Source organism: Centroberyx affinis, unplaced genomic scaffold (assembly GCF_046629955.1).
Source record: "Centroberyx affinis isolate AG114_WGS23_722 - 3 ecotype Tasmania unplaced genomic scaffold, CSIRO-AGI_Caff_v1 ptg000395l_1, whole genome shotgun sequence".
NCBI lineage: Eukaryota > Metazoa > Chordata > Actinopteri > Beryciformes > Berycidae > Centroberyx > Centroberyx affinis.
The window spans coordinates 151,788-179,004 of record NW_027279063.1 but is presented as its reverse complement, the minus strand read 5'-3'; the positions used below and the strand labels follow the sequence as shown (position 1 = coordinate 179,004).

The window sequence follows — 27,217 nt, the reverse complement described above, 5'->3', positions numbered from 1 at the left end:
TGGTTCATTCGTCCACCTCATCCAGTCCAGATCCTCCACCAGCGTTCTTCTGTCCCAAATAGGGGTGATGTAACTTTATCCACCAAAACTGTTCCAGGGAGTAGCTAGCTACCCACAACCTTTGACTGCCGTCCAAATGGAGGAGAAATTAATTCTCAGAGATATACAGTACTGTGCAAAAGTCTTAGGCATATGTCAAAGATATCCATAAGGTGAAGATGCTTTCAAAACTAATGAAATTAAAAGTTTCTGAATATCAAAAATTTACAATAAACAGCAGTCTACTGACACACTAATTCAGAAAACAAATAAACATCTAAGACTTCTAAGAAATGTATATAAAAAATCTAGGGTGCCTAAGACTTTTTCACAGTATTGTATATTCTGTGATTCTGTTACATATGCTTTGTTATTGAATTCATCATTTATTACAATGTCCACGAAATGCTTGTCATTATTTCACATACAATAAAAAATCATGACGACACTGACGGGCGCTCAAGCACCACCTTAAGTGAGACTTGGTGACATTATAGATGCCTTCGCTTGCCCGTTTTGTAGCTTTGCCACTCTTAATCTGAATGTACCATGACGCAACACACACATGCTCTCTCTCCTATTGTATGGCAGTGTTAGTAGACCAAGGCTGTGGCATCTGTGTTGGGAGCAGATAAAGCCTTTCTGTTTCCATTATCTGTGTCCTCATTATTATGATCCCCCCTGTGTTAACCACCCGCTAATGAGACTCCAATTAACGGGTGAATTGTTGATTAAAGGCCAGACACGAGGGGAAAGAGAGAAGAGAATCAAGAGGAGAGGAAGGAAAGACTGGTCAGACAGCCAATAAAGAGACAGAAGATAAAGAAATAAGGCAGGGGAAACAAAGGGCTGACGTGAACAGAAAGAAGAGGGAGAGAGAAGAGAAGGGTGAGATGGCAAACAACTGAAGGGAAAGAGAGAAAGAAAGAGAGGGAGAGGCACAGAGAGGATGGAGGAAGCGTGAGGATTGAGACAGCAAACAGAGAGATAAGGGGAAGAAAGGGGGAGAGAGAAGAAAGAAAAAAGAATGAAAGAAAGAAAGGAATGGCGGAGAGCTGTCAGTGGGCCATCGGAGGGAGTGTGTCGCCTGCTGACATTGTTTCCATGCTGCTCACTTCAAAGGGCCGGGATTATGAAGAGAGCGAGGGGCTTCAGACAATGGGAGGGGAAGAAAATAACATCAAAGTTAGCCGCGCATTTGAATTGGGATAATCCCAAAACAGTTGTTCTGAATGCATGCTGCACCGGATCAGATGTCCCTTTTCTCCTCGCCAGCCCCGTTCTGCCGTTTTTAGCCTGATTTTAGCTCCCTCTGTGGCTCTACTGTACTTGTGACTTCTAAAATGTGGGCGTTAACCGAAAAGACCTTTGTATCTTGTAAACCCATTTTTAGAACAACGGTAGTACAGTTAAGTATGCTCATTATCTGTTTTTTTTTTTATACACGTGAGGTTTAGGTGGAGGACTATATTTGTGTGGTGTGCATATGAGCAAGTGTGTGTCCATATGCTTGAGTGTGTGCCTGCTTGCTTGGCTTGCTTGTTTGTGTGTTTGTAGTCTCGGACAGGGACCCTGGTTTTGCATTGCTGGCCCCACTCTGTTTGAATAGCAAACATCAAAGTGTGTGATGCAAACTGTTGCAGACCTGAGTGCGCCGGGTGCTGCTTTGGCTTTCTGATGCATACTTAATACGCAGAAAGAAAACAGTGGGAATCTGGGTAGAGAGATTAGGCCTCTCATGCTTACTCCTCTCACTAGACAGAGAGGTTTGCATCTCTGGACCTTCTCCAACCACCAGATTATCATCTGCAGCATGTCAGTAAGGGCCATTGTCACTGCTGTAACACTCGTGTGAGAAACCAATACTCTCAAATCACAGAAACCCTAGAGTGATCATTCAAAGTGAGATGGTAAAGTATAAAGACATGATCCCAGGTTTAGTATTTGTGTTTGACATTGAGCTTTGCATCTGAGCAAAAATGTCTTATTGCACATGTGGCTTCCCGACTGTTTGAAACCTCTGCAAAGGAAATATTTTAAAACTGATCTTCAAAATATTTTTTATATACCCATTAGCTGTTCAGCTCTGTTGCCAACCCACTGAGCTGTAACTGCCAACTAGCCAATGCTGCTTTTGGCTTGTTAGCTGTTTGCTCTGCAGTTCCTATATAGGAGGTCAGTATCTAAATGACTTCTTAACACTGGAACCTGCAACCGCTCTAGCACCGGTCCATTCATCCATGCATTCATTGCATGCATTGGGGGTTACAGAAAGTGAAGATGTCACACCATAATTTGGATGATACAGACTGCTGACGTTTTGTGAATGTTCCTAACAACTCTGCACCTTCCAACTGCCTCACCATTCTTCTTGTCCTCCCTCCTTCCTTCCTTTGTTCCTTATCAATTATCTTTCACATTTGAATCGTAGTTAGGTGATAGTGGGCCACTGTCCCTGATCCAGTTATATTTAGGTTACCTATTATCTCATAATAGTGGGCAAGGAGGGAGTGGGCAAGCTCAAAATATTGGAACCGGGCCCATGTCAAAGGACTGGGGAAGGTGAACGCAAGATGAAAGCGTTGTATTTGCTTTCATCTGTCCAGTCTATTCATATCAGGTAAGGGGAACCAATATAGAGGAAGCCACTGCAGCACATTGGGACATAGCCAGTGTTTGGGATGGAGAATTATTCACTTGCTGTTGTCATGTCTTTCCTTGTGGTTGCTTGGGAAAGCGTCTACATTTGTGTATTGATTTGGGGGGGCTGAAATGCAAGGTTATTAGTAAGGTTATCGCTGTGCATGATGGGACATGCGTTTGTGTGTGGCCATGTGTGCAGGCGATATTTTTGTCTCTGTGTGTGCATGTGTGCGCGAGTGTGTGTGAGTGTGTGTCAGAAATGTGCAGCTGCCAAATCTGACAGAACTCAAGCCCACATTAGCCTGCCAAGTGAAAGGTACAAAGACACACACACACACACACACACACACACACACAGGCCTTCTCTCTCTCCTTCTCTCGTTCTCTCGCTCTCTCTATCTTTCCAACTCTGTCTCTTCGAACTCTTTCTGTCTCAAACTCTCTCTGTCAGTGTCTCTCTTTCTCTCTCTCTCACCACACACACATACACAAGCACACATGCTCACCTCGCCCTGCCAAAAGGGAGAGGTGGCTGGTGAATAAACAATGGCACTCCGCCCATAGTGTCACCCGCCTGGGCTTTGATCAGCACCGCTGTTCCTGCTCCCCACAGCAGTGCTTCCTGTCTCTCTGCCTGCCGAATGCTGCCGTATACACACACACACACGCGCGCGCGCGCACACACACACACACACACACACACACACACACACACACACACACACACACACACACATACCTTTAAGTTGGTGTTCCTGTCTCATACATGGGCCTACACCCTCTCTCTCTCCCTCTTTCTCCTCACTCAGTCTTTTTTATCTCTCTCTCTCTCTCTCTCTCTCCCTCTCTTTTGCTCTGCTTCTTTCTCTCTCATTCTCTCACTCACACACAAACATAGCTTTGAGTTAGTGCCCTTGTCTCTATATCTCTCACTCAAACCCTCTCAACAAACTCACATTCACTGGCATCGCTAACACACACCCACACACACTCTGTGTTTCCACACAGACACAGACACACACACACACACACACACACACCTTTTGATCCGGGCCCATGCAGCAGTAACTTCTAGTGCCAGTCAAGGAGAAGGTCCTGTTGTAGTGTCCTCTCAGTGAGGTGACAGCAGATGCATTACATAATGCAACAGTAGCCATTGTCTCCTTCTTGTTTTAGTATGACAGGGAATATATGAGGTGTGCAGCTCTTTGTCAAGTTTAGATGGATTCAAGTGATCAAGGCGCATTGCTTTTATGCTTTTATGCATGCATACAAGTAACGAGGGACAAGGCGCTAGCCCCTGTGCAGACATAGGCATGCGTACACACACACACACACACACACACACACACACACACACACACACAAGGGGGCTAGGTGTAGCAGCTGCAGGTTTGTCTGTAGTTCTGTAGTTATATATGCATTAGTTTCTGAGGGGGTTGAAAGGATGACTTTGCCTGTGGGAAGGAATGGCAGCACTGGATCAAGAACAGGTGTGCTGGATACCCTCTGTTGCAGAGGCAAAGAGCTGCTTCAAATCATGGGGTGTGTGTGCGTGTGTGTGTGTGTGTGCGCGTGTGTGTGTCCTTGAGCACATGCATGCCCATGGTCTTTGTGTCAACCTTGAACTGCACATTTGTTTTCTGAAGTTTATGATGCTCTCTCCCTTTCGCTCTCTTCCTCTCTCTCTTTGTGTGTGTGTGTGTGTGTGTGTGTGTGTGTGAGAGAGAGAGAGAGTACATGCACTCTTGCTTGATTATTCTCATTTCTTATTTAAAACCCTTATGTCGGGGTTTTGTTTTTTCAACTTATCTTTTTTGGTATACATGTTTCTTTGATGGGTGGGGCTTTCTGATGGATAATAATTATTTTCATCCTTCAGATACCACTGTACATTTTTTGTTCTGATGTTTTAATACAACCAAGCAGAAACCATTTAGAGCTTAAAGCTACTCCACATTTTCATCTCACGTTCAGCTGTCACGTACTGTGTTAATACCATGAGCCCAGTTCAACAATTTGGAAGTAAAAAACATAATGTCTTCACTTCAATACTGCCGATATTCTACAAATATTAAGTGTGTAAAATAAAAGGGTGATATACAATTATGCATGCAGCCCTAAAAGCCCAAAAACCTAAAAGTAGTGAGGTGATAGTAGTTCTACAGGGGGAGCTGCACTCCAATTTCCAATTTGGCCTCAATTTTCTATCTTGTACACTCTCTGGAGAGATGCATGTGTGAAGGCAAGGATCTCTCTCTCTCTCTCTCTCTCTCTCTCTCTCTCTCTCTCTCTCTCTCTCTCTCTCTCTCTCTCTCTCTCGCCTTAATTTAAGTGGTTATGTATGGTATCTGTGTATATGTCTGTGTGCACGTATACGTGTGTGTGTTTCTCTATGTGCACGTCTGTTTGTGTGTTTGTGTGTGTGTGTGTGTGTGTGTGTGTGTGTGTGTGTGTGTGTGTGTGTGTGTGTGTGTGTGCGCGCGCACCATACGTGCACCTCTACATGTGTGCCTGGTGTTGGCTGATTGATGACTTTTCCGGCCGTGGGCAGATTCCCGGCAGTGTTTGATCCCCGTATCAGAGGAGGTGGAAGTGGGAGAGAGATAACATTCCAGGATGCTACGTGGGAACAGTAGAGCAGCTCATATAGACCATACACCATTCATGGACACCAAAAGGAAATTACTCATTTAAACCACAGGCCAACAAGCAACGCTACCACTGAGTAAAACGCAGACCATGAAGGCCTAATCGTTTTTAGAGGTGCTTCCCAGTTTGAATAGTTCAACTTATAGCTAAATGCAACATTCATGTCTTTGATGTGAAATCCATGTTATACTGTAGCTCAGCAGTTAACAGGATAAAAGAAAATACTTAAAATACTTATCCTTTGGACTGTATATACATACTGTATATACTGTTGCCTGTTTTGTGTTTTCTGTAGCCACTTACATGACTGCAATTAATTTTTTCTCATGAGAAACCCAGACATTCATCCCAGATTTGAATCGCACGTCCACATTTTATAGGACAATATTGTCAAGAGACTGGGCTGTAACAGTGTCTGTCAATTTTGCCCAACTTCACATCAAAAATGATATACTATTTGATAAACTGGTTGTTGTTATACTACAATCTGCATATCATAGGAATTTATGCTGTAAACACACACTCACACACACAGCAGGCATATGGTGCGTATGTCAGAGTTGTTTCCCATTCTCTTTCTACTGTGGCTCACAGCAGCTGAAGGAGACAGAGAGACGGAAAGATAGAGAACAGTGTGTTCCCCCTGTGGGCATAGCGCGGTTGCAACATGTCTTCATTACCGTGGCAATTGTCTCACTATTTTCATCAGTGCTGGAAAAAGGCGCCTTCATAACTCTGCCAACCTGTACGCATATTGCAATAGTCTGGATAACTATTCTATTCAGTGTTCTGGGGAGCTCCAGCAGTGCCGCCATCACAATATCTTCCCACTTCAGTTCAAATCAACTCTGGGAAAAGTGCTGAAAAGCATCAAAGCCGAAACCGAAAGCAAGTCAATTCATACCAATATCAATGATAACTTTCAGAGGGGCTGTCCTGGTCGACTTGCTAAAGCACATCTTTTCATTCCTAGACACAAGCAGACAGACAGACAGCAAAGTGAAAGCAAAATTTTCTCTTCTCTAACACCTCTGGAGGGAGACCTCTCCTCTTCTTCTCCTCCTACTCCTCCTCCCTTTCCCTCACTTCTTTACCTTTCTTCCACTCCTTTGATAAAAGTGCAGATAAAAGAGAGTCTGTGCTCATCTCTCTGGCCGTCCATCTCTCCTTGAGGTTAGCACCTCCTTCATTATTTACTGTTGGATCAGTAGACACATACATACACACACTGCCTTGTCCTACTCAAACTGGTGTGTGTGTTTGTGCACGCATTTGTGTGCACATATTTTTTGCCTATGTATGTCTGTGTGCTTTCTTGCCCCTTGTGTGTATATCTCTCTACCCTTAGCTCTCTACCCTTTCTGCTTGTCAGTGTGTGTGTGTGTGTGTGTGTGTGTGTGTGTGTGTGTCCTTGGCTGGAGGCGGTGCAGTGTGAGGTTTTTGCTGCTGTCTGAAGTCGTCCGGCCTCAGTGTCATTAGAGGATCTCTTTAATCCAGACTTTGGGAGAAACTTCTGACGGCACGCTGCAAATAGAAGGCCCCGCCGCACATGAAGAGCAGCTCGACTCCTAACAAAACACTGAGTTTAAAGGGGCCCCTGGCCTTTTTTCCTCCTCCCGCTATTCCCTCCCTTCTTTCTTCTTTGCTTTTTTTCCTGCCCTCTGTTGCTTTTACTTCACCCGAGGGAAACATGCTTGCCTTATCTGCGCAGGAGGACCACCCAGGAAAAATGACTCAGGTCTCAGTGTGTGTGTGTGTGTGTGTGTGTGTGTGTGTGTGTGTGTGTGTGTGTGTTTGTGTGTGCGCACGCGTGTGCAGCGTTGCAATCGCACTGATGTGATTTAGTGTAGCTCTCTCACATTTTTAGAACTTTTGCTGTTAATATTAATGCATGCCTATACCTGCACGGATCGCTCTGAGCGGCGTGTTTGTTGGTGCTTGCGTGCGCGTGTGCCTCGCTAATCCTTTGAGCCAGAGTTTGGTATGAAAGGTAGAGGCAGATTGCTGATGGAGAGGTGAGAGAGGCCTTCCAGCTCTGAACTGTGGGACTGTGCAAAGGTACACCGCTGCCCCGTTCTCCTTCTTCATGCTTCCTACTCCTCCTCCTCCTGCTCTCTCGTTCTCAGCTTTCCCGCCCTCTCTCTTCTCCTCTCTTCTCTTTTTTTCATCTCTTCGCCTTCTTCTCTCTCTTCCTTGGCTTGTTGCTGTGTGTCCTCTTTCCCCCGTTTTCTCCTCCTAGCGCCTTCTTCTCTTTCCTTCTTTACCTCCATCTCTCCCTCCCTCCGTTCGTCCCCCCTCCCTCCGTTCGTCCCTGAGGAAATCAGATTTTCCCCCTCTTCCTGGCCTGTTCACATTGATCCCAGTCTGCATGGCTGATAAAGACCATATCGCCCTGAGCATCTGGAGACGCTTTAGAGGGATCCTCCACACACAGTCATTCACACACCCTCACACACTCGCTACCATAGAAATGATTGCATTACATGTGTGTGCATACACGCAAAGTGAGAGAGAAAGGGGGACGGAGAGAATGAAAGATGGACCGACAGAGATGGAGAAGTGGTGGATCACAGCTGCAGCACCTGGGAGTGACGAGTGGGAGTGGGAGACAAACACCAGGCGTTTCCAAGGTGTATCTGGGATCATCCCCAGGCCGGGCGTTTTGGCCTTGGCCTCTTTGGTGAGGAAGTCTCCAGGATGGGAATGTTTTTTTGGGGGGAATGGCAATGGGCTTTATCAGTCCAATCCCTGGATCAGCCCCCATGATCCTATTGCTATCCATCCAGCCCAGAGAGAGAGAGAGACAGGAGGGGGAAAGCAGGAGATGCGTGCCCCCAGGCCAGTGCTGAATTGGGGGGTAATCCAGTCTGACTCGGACCCTGGTGGTCGGACAGCATCGGACAGGTCGGAGCACTGTGCTGGAAGAGCGCCAACCATCTCATAGCAAAAGTACACTTGGGCCCACTTCTCTGCTTTTATTCTGTGTTTTGTTTTATTGGTTTCAGTAGTATTTCTATTCAATTTGGAAAGTATCAGAACTCTCACCGCCGTCTGTGTCATCATGATGTCTGTTACTCTATACCTAAACACAGCCCACCATCTGACCATCATGTCCGATAGACCGATCGCAACTTAATACGTTCAAGGCCCCTCTGACTCACACAGCGCTTGTTATCACCACAAGAATCATCCAGTGTGATTCTATTATCGAAATGACAAGCGGTGAACTCCCACCCTCTGCGTTGTTTCGAACACATCAGATACAGAACCCACATGAAAGAGGAGAACGCGTCACCAGCGGGGCCCACTAAGTCAGCTGTACTTCCCAGAAGACCTCCTCTAGAAACACTGCGTCATAGTGCAGGGAAACAGAAGTGGGTTTCGGGGGGGGGGGGGGGGTCGGTCGGTCGGTCGGTGGATCTCGCTCCCTGGGTCTCTCATCCTCGTCAGCAGCCCTGCCCCGGGGGGTCAGAAGAACACAGAGGGGTTACGAAGGAAGGGTCAGAGTTGCTTGTGTTCTAGATAATCCATCTGTAGGTGTGTCGCCCACAGACACACTCTCTCGTATATGACTGTAATGCTTGCCTGTGCGTAAGCAGCTGGAGGGCGTGCCCCTCTCTGCACATTCATATGCCTCAGCCAACGCAATATGACCGCCTGTAAAGAACGCCCTAACATCACCAGACATGCTTTTGGGTGTCGTTGAGTCCTTGACTCACCGTTAAACAAAATGAAATGTTGAAATCGAAGACAAGGGGTTGTAATTGTAAACAAGCGCGCTAGATGGACAGGTGGGCCGTGATGGCAAGGGATCGTGACTGGCTACGAAACGCCCCGATTAATAGGATCAGCAAACTTAAAACCAGCTGCCTGTCACACGGCAGAGCTGAAACTGAACCCCAGTATCATGATGGTCTAATAATGTATGTTGGTCTAGTAATCCATCTGCCATAGCCCTAAATCAGCAACTGCACTGGGAAGAGGTACCATGTTGAACAGGATTTACCTGCATCGGTACAGTTCAGGTATGAGTATGAGTCCACATTGTAGTGTGAGAAGCTCCTGCAGGTAGGAGCTGGTTTGGTTCAAACACCCCAGTCCTATTGATTGAAAAGGAAGATCTACCATACGAGAAAGCTAAACCATCCAGTAGAATGTCTCAGTGTTTTGTGTAATTAAAAGGAAATGTATTTTGAAGGCAAAATTGTTCGGCAATCATTTGTGTAGCAATCTCACTAGCAGATTTTCCTCCATTGCCCCTTCCTTCCTTTATAATCAGTAGTTTTCAGTGTGTTGCTGCCCAGAAGGTGAACCTGACCCTGACGCCTAACTGTGTGTGTGTGTGATTTATGTGAGTGGAGTGGGTTGTAGATCAGGCGGTCATGCCTATCACCTGGACTGTGTTTCCCTCGGCCCTGAGAATCGAGGAGGCAACACCTGGCCTGCTCACTCAACTCCGCTGACGATACTGATGCTAGCCAGCGCCCCACAAACTGTTGTTGGAGGCTGTGAGCATATGTGTGTGTGTGGATGTAAAGTTTAAAGGTATGTCCGCGCTTGACAGCTGTGTAAAGCTGTGTGTGGATGTGTGTGTGTGTGTGTGTGTGTGTGCGTACCACTCACTCTGCTTTTTGTGCAGACTAATCGAAGACGAAGTGTCCACATGTGTGCTCAAAACATCTGGTTCTGCGTCGCATGAAGGAACTGCGCCTTTTTTTCCACTGCTATCACTTACAGGCAGAAAGAAAAAAACAGCCCTCTTTTTACCCTCTCCTTACACACTTACACACACACACACATACACACACACACACATTCTCTCTTTCCCTTCAAAGTGATCTATCTCTCTCTCTCTCTTGCCCGAATCTCAGAAAGCAACATAGATTACATTCTTCATTGGCGCCCTGGGGGGAAATTAGATCAACTCCAGTAGTGGAATACATGTTAGAAGTGTTTTTATCCACTTAATGATGTGTAGGTAATGTATCTCTCTTATTGCCACCAAATAAATAATGACCCCTAAATGTTTTTCAGCGGAAAGTCAAAGGAGTGCGACTTCCCAAAAGCCTAGACAGTTTGCTAATTCCCTGAGTGAGTGAGTCTCTCTTTCTATGTGTCCTTGTCTGGAAATTAGTTTGGGCTTAATGAGGCCAGCTTCCCAGTAATTACTGTCATGACTTTATTATTAGCCTTTTAACACACAAGGGCTAATCGCAGGCTGCATCTCTCCCTGCTTTTCCTCTGTGCTCCCCTCCGTCTACCTCTTGGATATTCTCTCATTGTTTCCATCCATCTTTCCTTCTGTCTTTCTCTGTCGCCCTCTTTTAAACAAGCAGTCAGTCTCCTACTCGCATTCGGTCATATTCTTTGTCTCTCGCCCGCTCAGATGTAACTGTATCGGTGTGTATCGCTCTCTGTCGGATGCACATCACACCACACTGATTTGTAGTTGCTTTTCTTCCTCCGTCAATCAGCCAAGAACACTAACTGTCTCTCCCTCCCCCCAGGCTCTGCAGGAGAAGGTGGAACGTCTACAGAGGCAGCTGCACTGCTCAGAGAAGAAGCTGCTGAGCAAAGAGCTGGAGACTGAGGAACAGGTAGTGCAATCTCTCCCTCTCTCTCTCTCTATCTCTTCCTCTCTCCTATAATGCCTTAAATCAAGCTGTCTCTCACTCACGCTCATTCACTCCTCCCCATTATCATCATCATCATCTCTCGCTCCCCAACTTTAACTTCTTTTTTTTCTACCCACGAAATGCATCGCTACCTCTATCAAACTCAGTCTTCCCGCTACATTTCCTTTCTCTTCTTGCCATCTCATCCCCTCTATTTGACTTCATTTTCCTGTGCAACACGCCCTCCTTTCTTGGGCCTCTTCCACCCCTAATCCACCCCCGCCACCCATCACCTGTTGTCCCTAACCCCTCACGCCTCAGTCGCCATCCTTACTACCCCCTCCAGGGGGCCGCAAAAGACAAAAAAAAAAGCAGGACTCCCCCCCTCATCTCTCTCCCACCTCTCATTCTCTAGTTCAGAGTCAAAGATATGCCCCCTCGCACATTTCCCAAATTCCTTGAGATCCGGCTTCAAGGGCCAGTGCCTAGGGCCAGGCATGCCACCACCGCCTGGGTTCAGAGGGAAACCTCTGTGCGCAAACACACACACACAGAGTCCCCATAGCACTCCAGAATGCCCTGTAATCAGGCTGCGCTTTGACCTTGACACACACAGAGAAGAAAGGACTAATGACTACACACACACACACACACACACACACACACACACACACACACACACACACAGGAGGCTGTTCTTTGTACCCTGGTATGTACACCGAAGCCATTCATTCTGTTCTGTCCCCTCTGATCCGCCCACTGACCCCTGTACACACTTCACACACTCGTCACACACCTCACTGTCTGGCCGTCATAAATCTGCAGCAAGGGGTCAGTGGTTTTTAGGAGCCGTCGGTCACTGACCCAGTCCCAGAGGCGCTGCATGTCGTTTCCTATGACTTAGGAAGGAGTGACCCCTGAACTTTGGTCCTTAGCCTGCTATAAGGACAGGTCATATTGTCTGGACAAGGGTTTGAGTTACTGTTTTTTTTCTGTAGTTATTCGGTATATGTGATCCATCATGGAAGATGGGTACAACATGATTTATTGGTGAGAAGTTCCCTTGACTTGACTAAAACTGCACATGTGGGACCTGTGTGTGCTGCAAATGCAATGAGTGTAAATGAGAAATGAACTGAAATCTCTTTGGAAGTTTCTTTAGAGCTGTCATTTAGTTCAGTTCCTGTGCTTACTGTGTGTGTGTATGCGTGTTTGCATGTGTGTGCACCAGTGTGTGTAGGTGTGTATGGGCAGCCTTGTCTTGTGCCATACAGTGACAGTACTGCTCCTGGTATGAGGAGAGAGAGGCTGAGTCTGAATCATATATTTACTCCCACCTCAGCCTTGCTCTCACCTAAGGTCAGGTGTGTAAGTGTATGTGTGCGTGCGTGGTGTATGTATGGTGTGAATAGGAAAACAGCCTCTCTATGTTTATTTGTTTGTGTGTGTGTGTGACTGTTTGCATTTGTGCACATCTGCATTGTTGTGTATGTGCCGGTGCGTGTGTTTTTGTTTTTGTTTTTTTGTATGTGTGCGGTAATAAAACCTGAGGGCCTCCTCTCTCAGCCTGCTCACAGTGATATTGCCCTAGTTTATCTGCCAAGACGTGTCTTTGTAATCCGATCCCTCACACGCTAAAACAGCCTTTCTGCCCAGACTTCACACAGATGTTGCCTGCCTTACTCTTCCAGGGCCCTCGCAGGCTCCCCCACTCTAAAATGGCGGATCAGCAGCTCATTCCTCACTGTGTGGTTCAATTCTCCTTGAAGAGAGGAGCAGAATGTTGAAGAGTACAGCTCTTTGTATAAATACATAATGATACAGTGGGCACTGTGAACTGTACAAGTTTCAGAGATGTATCCTCATGCAACCTGGGAGCTTGGTAAAATAAAAAATAAATCCATTCTGTACTTGTTTCCAGTATTGATGTAGACATAGTCAGAAATGCAGAGGAGTTGAACTTAAGTTCTGTAGGCTCAGTCGTTTTCCCGTGTGCTGTTTTTGTTGAGGCACATTACATCAGCAGCTACCAATCCATCTCATAGTTCTAAGAACTTTACCAAGATCTGTTGCCACTTCTAATCGTTCTCTGCCTTTTTCCTTTTTTTTTTCATTTCTGTGAAGCGGTTTATCTTTTTTCCCTCTCGCAGCAAAGCGTTTTTGAATTCAAATCGCTCCTTGGTGAACTCTCTGAGTGCCAACTCAGTGGATGTGGAACCGCAAACTTTGTGAGTGGCGTCGTTTTTGATGTACCCCCTTGTTCCTGACAAGGTTTTTGTCACTTTGGAACAAGAGGGTATATCAAAAATGTCTTTCCAACAGCTAGCTAACAACCCCCAACCCCCCGACCCATCCCACGCATGCACGCACACACACACACACACATACACACACACCCCAGCTTCATTAGCATACATCAAGCTTCCCAACGATGTGACAAACTTCATTTGAACGTTGAAAGTGTCGAGGGCTTGTTCCTTTCTGCTGGCAGCTGTCAAAAACCACGCCATGTGACAGTACCAAACGCAAGGGGAAGTCAAAACCACAATCTAAAGACTATATATAGATGAAATGTTGTCATTTTAAGATGACTGGGAGGGGAAAACGACTGCTGCTTCTCTCAGTCTTCAAAACTGGAGAACTGCGCTTCATCAGGAACAAACAAAATCTCATTTTAAAAAGAAGGGTGGAGATGAAACCTGATTTTTCTCCAGAAAGTCAAAGTCCTTTTCACTGCTTTGGAAAATTGTGGCACACTTCTTTCCTCTCTTCTCCCTCCCTCTGTTTTCCTTCCTTCTCGCTCTCATCTGGAGTCCGTCAATGACCAAAACCTCATGGAGAGGTTTGATCAGCAGTATTGTTCAAACGCACCCAACATCTGTCTTAATGGTGAGGAGGCTTTCTTCAGACGCCGTCACATACCTCCTGCCACCTGTCAGAAAAACAAACACGCCTTTGCTGTACAAAGATGTTGAAAGGGAGGAGTAAGATGTGTGTTTGCGTGAAGAAAACTCGAGATATGAGGAGAGGGACCTCAGAACAGGCGAGAGGATGCAGAGCCGAAAGAACAATGTCTCTCAGGGAACGAGTCAGACATCTTTCGGGAGTTTGAGAGATGTTCCTGTTTTGAATCGTATTACTGTTGAGAGACACAACAAAGACAGAAAGTTGAATTGGTACTTTGCCTATCCTACTCTGCATTTTTTGTGTCACTGCTAGCCTAGCGTACTTCGCCACAACAGAGATGTCGCTATAAAAAATGGCTGCTGCCTCCACCCCCACACATTGCATAGTAAACCAGGACCAAACTTTAGTGAGGCATACTGTGGAAAGATGTGATTGCGAAAGCTTTTGTCTCTCAATCCTACTGTATAGTGAGAGCAGATATCTGTATCATCCACCTACAAGTCTGTGTATCTCACTAGGATAAAAAACAATTTATTTATTGATCCCCTGGGGGAAATTCAGGAAATATTGCAGAAATACAAAAGTATAATGATGCCAATAAAATTAAGCAACAGTTTAAAACTAAAGCTGGTTAACTCAACTCTACAACCAGGGCGAAGCAGTGCAACTTCTCAATATATTGAACACTGATATTTTTAATATTGTGGTGTTCTGTCTGTCTCACTCCTCAGCCCGGACTAGTGATCCAGCACAGCCGACCAGAAGTCATTAGGATAGGTGCCAGGTGCCGCAGCTCTATTGTACCTCATCGTACCTTATTGGTAGCTTGGGCCCCCTTTCTTGATGCGAAGGGGCGCTCCACCCAAACACACACACACACACACCCAGGAGATTCCCCACTCTTTAGTTGTTACTAAGCAAACATCCATGGCTTGTCTAGTTTGATCAGTCGTACAACTGTATGTACAGTATCCAGTCCTCCCTGTTGCTCTCTGTGCAGTCTGGTGGATACACTCTAGCCTTGCCCATTCTAATGTATGGGATGGAAAATGGAGACAGAATTGCCACAAGGGAGCTTGTAATTTAGGCGAGCGCAGATCTCTTATTGCTGCGGTGACTGCACCATACATGAACCAAGAATGCAAAACTAAGGAGCTTGGCTTTTGAAGAATCTAGACTTATATTCAGAGTGGTTGGTAAGGGTTGTGTTTATTCAACCATTGTTTGTTGCTTTGGTCTGAGGTAGTGGAGTGTGTTTTGTCTTGGCCAGCCATTTTGTTATGACTACTGAAGCTGCTATAGATAGAGATAGACATTTTGAAAATCTGCACTCCCATGGCTTCAGCTCATTTTTTAACTCCTGGACATTCAAATTAGAGCTTCTGAAACCCTCTTTTTCTGCCACTTGTTTGAAAAGGTCACCCTCAAATTACCCTTGACTCCATTCTCACGGCGGCAGAGAAAGACACATTTCTGTAAACTGATGGACTTTCGCCCTGACATTATTGGCCCAACACTTTAAAATGAATAGGGCGGAGGGAGCCTGAAAAATTGGCAAAGTTGTGGTGGACTAATCTACTACACACTGTGCCGAGACAAAGTGAGCCGCTTCATGTTGGGATCATTTATACTGGGGGTTGCTTTGAAGTGCTTCCCAATCCCTTTCATTGTGCCCAGGAAGATTAATTAGCCAAAGCCAGAACAATCAGTTAAATCCACAACAGGAAAATTATTTTAGGAAAACCAATCTTTTTTCCCTCCCCCTCACCTCATTCGCATTCTCTTCACTTGAAAGAATGGACTGATGAGAGGAATGGAGGCAGGGAGCGCGGGGGTTTTCTTAATGTTAGTTGGACATGGGCTCTGTCAAAGACATTATCTTGGGTTGAAATGCTCAGACTCTCCCCTGGTTACACCTTGAACTATGTGGGTGAAAATTGTTGCTCCTGACTTTCCACAGCACCCGTTGATTCCTCAAGCTGCTAAACTATTCACCCAAAACTAAATTAGTTGGTCCAGCAATTCTTTTCAAAATGCTGTAAACGCATTTACAATACTGTAAATGTTCTGTTTGTGCGCATGTGTGCATTCATGTGTGTGTGTGCATGTTTGTATATGTGTATGTGTGTGTGTGTGTGTGTCTACATCCATGTGTGTTTGTGGGTAAAAGGGGGGTTGCGCTAACCAAACCCTTTTCAACTTCTGTAATCAGACTCTGGTTTAGTAGAGTGTAATTTAGCCCCAGACAGACTTCCTCCAGTCCTCCCCAGTGGAGCTAGCTAGCTAGCTAGCTATTGGGCTGCTGTGTTTGATGTGTTCTGCCCTCCACCATAGTCCTCTCCAAACCCAGCTGTGTCAAGCCCATAAATGCATTGTGTCAGATGTGGCTGTAGTTTTGAGCGGCCAGTAGGGGGTGTTGTGAGGAGCGATCCGTGCCGGTCCATGGGACCCCCTGTGGAGATGTGAAGGAGCTGTGAAGAGAGAGGGAATACTCTGAGCCATGAATAAAGAGGGGATACCCACTGTCTGTGTGTGCCACTTCCAAGTGAGCGGTTCACTCGGTCTCCGTGTCTGGAAGTGCAGGCATGCGAGCGTGTGTGCACATGGGTGGAAGAAGTACTTTATCAACGATGATATCAGCATTATGCACTGGACTAATTACTGCAAAAATGTCAGTTAACTGTGAATTAAGTTGATTATTGTAATGTGTTTACTTAATAATCAGTCCAGTGTTTCTCCTCTGAATAATTTATTTATTTATTCATATCAAAGTCAAGTAAAGTTGATTTGTAAACCACTTTTAACAAAATTTGTTTGTGACAAAGTGCTTTACAGAGCAACAAATGATGTAAATACAGAGAGAGAGAGAGAGAACAAGCGCATCACCAATTTGAAGATGCAAGGCCAGAGCTTGTGTGTGTGTGTTAGTGTGTGTGTGTGTGCGCGCATGCATGCAGGCACACATGTGTAAGTAATTAATGTGTAATCTAGTTTAATTCATTTTTGTGTGTGAAGCCAGCGTTGACCTCTGCTCAGTGATCTAAGCTGTCTGGTTCGGTCCCCCCTCCTCCCAGGTGACTGCGGTGCGTCAGGAGTACGAGGAGAAGATCAAAGGCTTGATGCCGGCAGAACTCAGACAGGAGCTGGAGGACACCATCACCTCTCTCAAAGCTCAGGTGAGGGCCGCATGTGCCAGATACAGAACAGATGCTGGCAGGACTAGAACAAACACCCGTACATTTTCACTCTGTTTGGACTTTAGTTACAAGACTGTTAAAAGGTTTCCTGGTGGCTCGCATTGTCTTGGGGTCAATTACAGCTTTTGACCTATGAAAACATTTTATTTAATAAATCCATATCATATTACTTATGCCATATTTTTTAATGCAGTACTGTACTTTTCTTTTACATTTTACATTTCTTGTGTGTGGAAACTTACTTGGCCAATAAAACTGATTCCATAAAAATAATTTGGAATAAAGACCATCCTTCAGCCGGATCGCCCGGGTTCAAGCCCCACATGACAGACACAAAAAGAGAATTTCTCTTTTGGGGATCAATTAAGGCCAGGGATGATTATATTGGACAGTAGAAAAGATTGTCAAAGTAATGGTCGATGACCACTTGGAGGAAAACGGTCCATTGCAATTTTGGCATTCTGAATCTTCAAAGTCTTTTAAAGCTGATATCGTCTCCTCTCGTCTCTCTGCCTTCCTCCGCTACACATTGATCCAAACCGTCAGAAACTGGACCTGTGCGCTCTGGATGAACATGCGTGTCACAGTTGTTTGTTGGATTTGTTTGGACTAGACCACGGAGGGGTTGGGGGTGGTGATGGGGTAGCGCTCAATCATAGACATGGCTTTCATTTCGGACCCCGCCACTCCTCTTTGAAGCCCCCTCCTTTCTCTCTCTCTCTCTCTCTCTCTCTCTCTCTCTCTCTCTCTCTCTCTCTCTCTCCCCCCATCAGATCACACAATCATCCCCTCCGCAACCACATTAATACAGCTATGGTGCTTCTCAGAACCCCGTCTCTTATTAGTTTCACTGGGCCCTTTCCGACACAGAATTGCGGCAAAGGGCTTTCAGTTCCTCAGCATTTACAACATAAACAAAAGAGGCTTCTCCGTAACGAAGAGAGGGGCCTGCAATACAACAACTTTTTGCAGAGGGGGGCTCATCACAAACCCCCGCCTGCTTCGAATAGCTGTACCGAGATCCCTTTTCAGTGCACAGACCACAGCCCTGTGATCGGATATGTTTATACGATGTAATTCGTGACCAGAACGGTCTCCCTTCTCATCGACGATGTCTCGGGTTTTGCACATTACAGTGCATTATTTTTACATAGAGAAAAAAAAGGTGGGGAGAGTTTTCGTCTCTCTGGAGGCATCCGACCACATTTCGGTGGGGTTTTGCATATACTGCGCCGCTGCGAAGCGCCAAATGAAACGCTAGAACTTTCCTGAGGTTTCCCCCACAGAAAGGAATGTACCCTCGGCTCCAGTACGGTAGTCCCAGAACAATGCAGATTCTTTTGGAGCCGTGATTATTCTGCCAGGCTCTAGATGCCGTGTAAATGTAGATGGGGTTTATTTTCACTCCAGCCAATGACACTTCATAAATAAACTTATACCTTGTAGCCAAACAAAAGAATGGTCTAAGTGTGGCCTCCTCTTGCAAGTGCCCTAACCTCTGGCTCATAATCTCCCCTCTGTCCCCATGTGCCCTAACCCCCCTGCCCTAATCTCCTGACCCCCCAACCCCTGCTGTCCTGACCCCCGGACTCAACAACCAAGCCTTTCTTCCACATTCCCCTACTTGGCTAACCCCCTCCACCCAAAACCTCAACTGCCCTAAGCCCTCATACCACCTCCACCTCCGGTTTCTGTATCCTGACGCACTGGTCCCCACTTCAACACAAGTGATCAGAATGAGTAAAACCTTGAAGATTTTGCCGCCCTAATGTTTACAATGTGTGTCTGTGCTGCAGGTTAACTTCCTCCAGAAGAGAGCCTCTTTGCTACAGGAGGACCTGGATGCTTGTCGCAGCAGGAGGTTAGTATGATTGTGTTTGTGTGTATGTGTGCATATACTCTGTGTGTGTATGTGTGTGCATGTCTGAATGCCATATCAGCATGCTTCAAAGAGTGAGTGTATGGCTGTGTTCTCTGTATGAAGGCCATCTATGAAGACCTAAAACACATACATATAGGCTTGGAATATACTTTTAGCGTTGTGCACTATTAATATAGCAGATACATTAGATGAAGATCCATTTAAATGCCCTTATTTGACTATAATGGCTCCCAGTGCCAAAGCCTTTGATTTGCCTCCCATCCATCACGCTGTCAGAGCCATGTATTTCTTTATGGAAAGCATCTATACATGTGCAGTGATAAGACGCCTAGTCAAATGATGTTGCCGCTCCCATCTTGGCAAACATCTCTCATTGGCTGTCAGTCACATACATCATATTCACTCTATACACTCCACCTCACAACATAAAGTGACTGAGATGTTGTGACTCTAATGGAGATCGCATAAAGAACAGAGAGAGTATGTATGAATTTATGTTTATGATTGCATTCTTTAGAATCAGTGCACAGGTATTATGTTGGGTCTAGTGTTGTTTTCACACCTGGATACCCCAACTCCATCTGTACAGGTAACCATGGGAGGACTACAGCCGGACCCTACACTGGGACATGAAGGATAAGACGTCCAATCAGATGTGAGCGTTGTTGACTGTTACCGCGTATTTTACACACCTAATGTGCCATTGGATCGATCATTTTTAGTTTTATGTACCGTCGTCTGTCATGGTTTTATCAATGTGAACACTATTTATTCATATTCTTATTTTAGTTTGTATTGTCCTGTTGGAAAATGAATCATTTTTTTATGTTCAAAACTGTGGTTTTGTTTCAGTTGTTCCATTTGATATGTGAGTCATTTGAAATCAAGTCCACACCAAAGTACACCATTTTTAATAAAAGTCTTTTTGCATCGTTTTTCTTTGTCATGCTTGTTTTTTGTGTTCTCTGGGCATGTTTTTCATCTTCTTCAAATACCTGCTAATTAATCCGTCAATTAAAGGAAGTCATGCTGTTGCCCTTGTTTTCATATGACCACAACATGCATGTTAGGCAAGATTAGCTCTGTAACTTTACACCAAAGTCAAAGACCTTGAATCCCCATTTCTCCCATCACTATTTAGCATAGCCTTTCCGTTCAAGCCCCTATTTGAACTGTAAAGAGTAGTTGGGGGTTTGTGGTTGTTTCAGATAAAGAGCTCTGGGAGCAGATTGTTTGAACCTTGGGCCAAACGCTACAGTCCTTGGGCCCAGTGTTTCTGCCTCTGCCACCACTTTGTGTTTTACCAATGGCTCCACTCAAACCCAAGCTGAATGACCCAGACATTTGAGTCCACCAAATGGCCGCCATGTCTCCAAGTCTCCTCCGATGTCTCCAGAGTGCGGAGGTTTTATGACGATAATAACATTTGGTGGACCAAGGATGGGCTTCATAACGATTCCCCCTCCGTTGGTATTCTGCGTCTCTGGTAGGTGAGGAATGCATGGGCTTGAATACTGATCGTTTCAAGGGAATCCTATTTTTTCCTGGAAAACAGTTTGGAGGCGTAATGTTAAAAAAAAGGCAGATTTGATTTCAAAGGGGCCTCACACTTATTTGCATTGGAATTGCTTTCTTTTTACGCATGCAGTTCGCACACTTCCACGTGTTCCCATTGTCCGTGACCTGTTCTGCTGTCTCCAAACGAAACTCTACACCCCTCGCTGTATTTATTTGATGTGCTGATTCTGCTGCCCAGGCAGAGAGAGTGAGAGAAGAAACAAAAAAAAAGAGAAGAAAGGAGAGAGGACTGTCAGACTGACATCTGAGAAACAGGAATTTAGTCTTTCAGCACAAAGCCTTTGTAGACTCTGTTGTTTCTGGAGGGAGTGCACAGAGGACTCGTAACTATTGCAACATGGCATCCTAGGTGTGTGTGTGTGTGTGCGTGCACATGCATTTGTACACTTACATACTTGTAAGGAAGTGTGTGTGAGACAATGTGTGTGCATGTGCTGTATGTGTGCTTATTCTTGTGTGTGTCAGCAGGGTTTACTGTCCATGGAGCCACTATTAGAGCTAAAGGTCAATGCATACTGTCCATCTAGAGCAAGCCTGTGTTTCATTCATTTACATCCACGGGCTCCAGCCATAACCTCTCCTTTAATCTGCATTATTACTCTAAAAAAATGACCCCGAAGTAGTTTTACTGTCTAATTGATTGTGTCTACCACCAAAATAGCCTCCATAATTGTGTTTGTGTAAATACAGGCCATGAATGTCATTTCCAAACAGCCGACATGGCCCCATTAGGGATCAAAGGCCTCGCTTCCTCTCCATTATCTCCACATCAGACAGAGGGGCTGTCCTTTGACAACAGTGAAGGGCAAACAGGGAGCTCCCCGGGCTTCCACTGCTCCGATGTCTGCCTCCACTGAACGGCAGGTATCCAAGGGGAACCTCACCCAGGGGAACCTCACCCAGGGGAACCTCACTTTGCACCAGCGGTTCTAATACGTAACGCAGGTTTGTGTGAAATTTGGGTGATTTTCATGTGTTTGCTTCAGCTAGAAGTGTTAATGTTTCATTACATACCGAAGAGAACATCAAATCCCATTCAAAACCATTACTCAATAAAAACCCTGTTGCATAACATTGATGTAGACCAACTGGTTTAGATATTATGCTAACTGGTAAACGCAAAGTATTGTCATTTGCAAATGTAAATTTTCTGTAAGTTATCGTAAATTCACAAAAGAACCGCAAACCCATTTTTTTTTTGTGTGTGTTTGAATTATGTAGGATAGGAGATGTGAGGTTATCTGGGGACATTAATCCAAACAACCAGCAGCGTTTTGGAATGTGGAGCTGTTTTTTTTTTTTACTTCTAACGTGGATCAGGTTGATATAAGGTCACCCAGTGTCTCTTTTCCCTGTCTCTTCTGTGACTTGCACACATCTGTTTGCAGGGGGAGCGTCTATGTGTGTGTGTGAGTGTGTGTGTGTGCGCATGCCTCAGCCTGAGCACTTGTGTGTGTATGCAGATGTATATCACATGACAAGCCTCTGGGATTGACTGTACGTCAGTGTGTGATTGACATAGTCATTGTGTGTGTGTGTGTGTGTGTGTGCGAGCTCGGTGTGTCACTGGAGCTTTTTATAGCGCTGTATTCTGAGTCAGACCCTAGGAGGCCTGTGTTTGGCTGCTGTACGCCGCCTGCATAAATAAACCTGTTTATCGCCAACGCTTCTCACACACAACACCCTCAACACATCTCACTTACTCCTCTATTTATTCTGTCTTCCATCATGTTTTCTCCCTCCTCTGCCTTTGTCTCTCTCCTCGCTTGTACCATTGTCTCTTTGTTGATACGGTATTTATGGCGATGATTTTTCTTTTTTTCTTTCTTTTTTTCCCGGCCTGTCACTCAAATGCAGCAGCAGCTATGAAAAGGATATGGAACTGTGATTTTGAGAACAAGTGGGTTAGCGGCTATGCAGCGCGAGTGAAGCGGGATCAGTGGGTTGTGTTTATTTGTGTGATTGTGGCATGGATTTTCTGTCTGGGCTGATAGTGTGGGTTGAGCGGAGGGACAGGAGTCCATGTGGGACCTCCATGCAGTCAAGACAGTGTGGGAGGTTTGTCTGTGTCTTGCTTTGCCCTCTGTGTCTCTGTGTCTGGGTATCTATATCTCTCTCTGTCTGTCTCTCACTTTCTTTTTTATCTTTCCGACTCTCTCTCCCTCTTACACACATATGCATGCACAAACGCTTGCACCAGAAGGGTTATTGTGTAAGTAGACTATATCTGAATGTGATAAAACATTATGGGAACTCAAAATATTCTTGTCAGGGGAGACGGTGTTTGAGCTGTCAGAGATAGTTGATAAGAGACAGATCTGCAGCCTCTCTCTCTCTCTCTCACTCTCTGCTGTCATCACTATGGGCTGATCCAGTTCAGAGCAGGTCTCTGTCACCATGGTGCTCACCCTGTTGATACTTCACACCCTCCTAATGTGGGAGGGGGGGCAGGAAGCATGGAGTGAGCGAATATCTGACGTCTTTAGAATGGATGAGCCAGTTAATCACCTTACTAGTCTGGAAACCCTTTGCTAACAAGCCAGCGAAGAGGACAGAGAGTCACGTTTTGCCAGTTAAGGTTAGGAATGGGGTTAAAGTGACGGATTAAAGGCTGGGTGAGGGAGCCCAGGGTTCGGGTTAAGACCGATTCAGAGTGGGCCGATGTCCCGTCAAGCATGGCGGAACAGCGGCGTCCAGCCTGTGAAGTGTCTGCATGGTGCCTCAGTGCGAGCGGTGGAGGAAATGAAAGTCATTACTGTCAGAGTGGAGTGAGCTTCATGGCCCAAACGGGATTAGACAGTGCATCCGACATTGTTTCTATACATTGGTAGACTTAAAAGTCAAGCGCAAAATGGGATTAAAATGAGGGAAAAAAGACCAATAAATAACCTTCAACAACCCCCCCCCTCCTGCTTTCTGCCTCTTTCTCTTTCTTCTCTGCCTTCCTGCGCTGCCAATTCCCCACCTCTTCCCTACGTCTCATTCTTTCTTCGTAGCGTTTTCTATCTCTCTCACCTGTCTCGCCCTACTCCTCTCTCTCTCTGACACATCTTCCTCTCATTTCTTTCTCTCCCTCCATCTTTCACACACTCATCCCCCCGTCGTCAAAATGCACAGGTGGCCGCTTGCACTCCCACTTTACATTTGCTGTTGTGCAAAACCCATCCTTCTGAGGCCAATCGGCGCTTGAAATCCAACCTCATTTTCCTCAAGCTGAACCCTTTTAAAAACAACCCCCCCCCCTCCTCAGCTCACACGCTCTTCTTCTCATCTGCCTTTTTTCTCATCCTCCTCCTCCTCCTTCCCTCTTTCAAAACAGCCCCATAACAAGCTGGCGAATTGTTGCCCTTCCTTAACTTTTAAGGGTATTATGCACCATGTCCAACTTCAAAGCCTGTCTTAACTCCACACTTTAATTGTATCTTCTCCAGCTCTCTGCGTGCCATCTGATTCTGCTGACAACAGCACTTCTCCCTCCGTTCTCCTCTCCTCCCCTCCTCTTCTGTCGCTTTCTGGTCCCCCGCTTGTGTTGTCCACTGACCCCCCCACCCCCACCCCCCACCCCCCTAAACTCCTCTCATCAGCTCCTTGCTCCCTTCAGAGGCCATTGTCCCCCTGTTGTCACCTACTTTGAAGAGGTAGCCTCCATTTCCTCTCTCGGCAGTCGGTTGTTGCCTGGGGTGTGTACACACCAAACAAACTTGAAACAGTAACCCCCTGTCCTATATTGGCTAGCTCCTGCTCTCTTTATCTGCTCGCTCTCTCTCTGTCCCCCTCTCTCTCTCTCTCTCTCTCTCTGTCTCTCTCTCTGTGAGCGGACATTCACACTTCCCTCCTTGCGGCCCTGGTTGATAATTGCCATAAGCTTCCCTCTTGGTTTCATTTTCCATTGTCCTCCCCCAAATTCTTGGCTCTGGCTTGAGATAAAGGGATGAGTACTTCAAAGGGGTCTGCAAAGAGTTTAACCCCAAGCTGAAAGGAGCAGCACACAATACGGTAATTGAGAGCAGTTACTGATCACAGAGCTACAGCGCAGAGAGGACAGGACTGGTAGACGCGCACACTTACACACACACACACACACTCTCTCTGAGTGTTTATGACTGCAACTGAGGTGGCCAGTAGCACAGTTACGACAGGCCATGGCTGCTCAGGAGGCCATATACCCCAGTTGTAAAAACCTTTGTAGACCTCTTGTGTTGTTGGATAGTAGGTGCTTTTTTTTTTTAATTAAATATGACGTTGGTAAACAGCATAAGTAATAGATGACATAGGACATTAAGTTGCATGCACTGTACATGTTGTAATGGAAAGAAGTACTCAGTACATTAAAGAATTGATTGAGCCCGCAACTGATTTACGTCCACCCGTCTTTATTTATAGTGCTCTTTGTAGTCAGGCTGAATTTGACCTGTCCCTGTAATAACATCTTCCCAAACAGAGAGACAGTTACACCCCATAACCCCCCCCCCCACACACACACACACACACACACACTCCCTTAAAGGGTCTTTTTATAGGGCCAGGAGCCGAGGACACCCCTGGTCTCAGTCTAGGGGTCAGCTTCTGAGGGCCAACTGGGACAGGATCCTACCTAGGGGGCCCTCCCATATCAAAGAACCATAGGGGGGGTGACTGAGCAGGACATGAGGGTCCAACTGGCCCCAAGCACTGGCAGGGGGTCCACACTGTCGCCATGGAGACAGTTTCACCCCGGTGTGTTTACTGTCAGAGGTCAGCCCCGGCCCTCCAAAGTTAACAAAGGCCGACATTGTCTGGCTTGCATTCTATATTAGCCCGGCAGACTCGGGGCTGTGTGCTGACCTGTATACCCCTCCAGAAGACCTGGCCTATATAGTTGTGCTTTTATGATGATCAATCATGTTTGTGCAGACTTGTTTAACTTCTGACTCATGAGCATCTCCACTTTGGCCCGGTGCCCATGTCAGCTATACAACATGTTTCGCTGGCACACAGGGCATAAGTTTGATGTAGGAACAATGTGAATGTGTTTGTGCAGGATGTGAGTACACACAATTTGAAGGCCGCGAAGTGTCAGCGGCCTTTGAATGATGACTGATCCCTTAGTCATCATGGCCTCTTCTTCAAGTGCAATCCATTTCCTCTTTTATTAACCTTGATGGGAAAGGAAGTGTCAAGGGAGAAAGTTTCAGAGCACCTTTAGCGAAAGACTGATCAAAGTGTTTGTCGTCTTTGTACTGTACTTTTGAATCCCTGTCCATTGAGACAACAAGGACACAGACACCCACTGTCTCCCTTTCAAGAATATAGCCAGTCATCTTGTACAAAGGGTCCCCTGTGGTAGCTCATTTGAACACTAAAGACCTATCCAAAACACTTTATTGACTGTGTTCTATAAACACTATTAACATCATTGACTGCAGCCAGTACAGTAAGAATAAACTAAACAGCCTGTAGTGTCCGAGCATCCAGTGCCTGATACCACTGTCTGTATCAGCACAACTCCTCTCAGTTAGACAAGCGAATGGATGTATATTGGTGAATGGCTGAGTTGTCTGCAGGCTTTTCACTCCTTTTCATGTTATCTTATAGTGCACTTAAAGGGAATGCACAAAGCAGGGTGCTGTGCTGTGAGTACTGTGGAGAGGATACACTCTTGTGTTGCTCATATGATATAATATTATAACATCCCTCAGGGAACTTATTCTCAATGAACATCTTTTTTTTTTTTTTTTTTTTTAAAGCTTGTGCTTATGTATGTGTCCCTACAGCCACTGGTAGGAGCTGTGGAGTGATTTGATTTCCTATTGCCACATATCTAAATGAGGTCTATGAGTGGTGGGGTGGCCTACTGGTTAAAGAAACTATCCTTAATTTATAAGGCTTGGGCTTGAGCCTCATGTTAGCACACATTTGCCCTACTGAAGTGTCCTTGAGCAAGCCATTGCATCCCTAACAGCATCAGGGACACTATAGCTGACCCTGTGGCAAGTGAAAAGATATTTTTCTTCTGGGGATTAATGCAGTATCACATTATTATTATTCTCATTATTCTGCTATATCTTCTTGGTACTTTTTTCATATTCGTAGAAGGATATGAATAAACGATTTGATACACGCCGGTGCATCTATTGCGCATCCCCGAGAGTCGCATGGGTTAATCTCGAAAACTATGCGGATCTTAAAAGAAAAGATCCCTGCGTCTTTAAAGTTTATGTAGCAACAGAGGGATTGTAGGGATAATGCTATTGGGGCGGCAGATCAGTTACTTCTGACGTTCCAAAGCCTCGGGGAGTTGGCTCAAGATTGCTTGTCTTTGATAAGGTCCTCGCCATGTAGTTGTAACTTTGTGATCTGGGAAAAGCTCGGTAAAATATGAAAGAGACCGCTTATGGGGGAAACACACAGGGCAACCTTTAAAATACGTTACACAACGAGTGGATGCTCCGTATCTAGAAATCTCCGCGCCCTGTTTTCTTTTTTCGGAGGCATCAGGCAGCAATTGTTTTTTATGCAGCTTTCGGGACCCGGCGGTCGGTTCCTCACTTTGAAGTGCGCTGTTCCAGCCTCTCCGTTCAGTTGGTGTTGGAGTCGCCTACAGGAGAGACCTACCGTACGGCATGGCAGCCTGAAACCGTTGGGAGGAAAAAGGAGGAGGGAGAAAAGCGGTATTTTTTTTCTGGAGAGTACATTTTTCTCTCTGTAGCCGACTCAAAACTGAA

At 45.7% G+C, this 27,217-nt stretch overlaps 1 protein-coding gene across 5 annotated transcripts in view; it reads left to right on the top strand.

Moving 5' to 3' along the window:
- cep112 (centrosomal protein 112) overlaps window positions 1-19,835 on the top strand; it is a 116,507-nt gene extending 96,672 nt beyond the window's left edge. For 4 of the 5 annotated variants that reach the window (XM_071516228.1, XM_071516231.1, XM_071516229.1 and 1 more), the window contains 4 exons: window positions 10,842-10,931; window positions 16,931-17,032; window positions 18,850-18,914; window positions 19,525-19,835. In XM_071516228.1, the coding sequence (XP_071372329.1) occupies window positions 10,842-10,931; window positions 16,931-17,032; window positions 18,850-18,914; window positions 19,525-19,528 (261 nt within the window). In that variant the 3' untranslated portion in view covers window positions 19,529-19,835. The remainder of the gene's footprint in view (window positions 1-10,841; window positions 10,932-16,930; window positions 17,033-18,849; window positions 18,915-19,524) is intronic. The other variant, XM_071516232.1, reaches the window with a different exon arrangement.
- The last annotated feature ends 7,382 nt before the right edge of the window (window positions 19,836-27,217 follow it).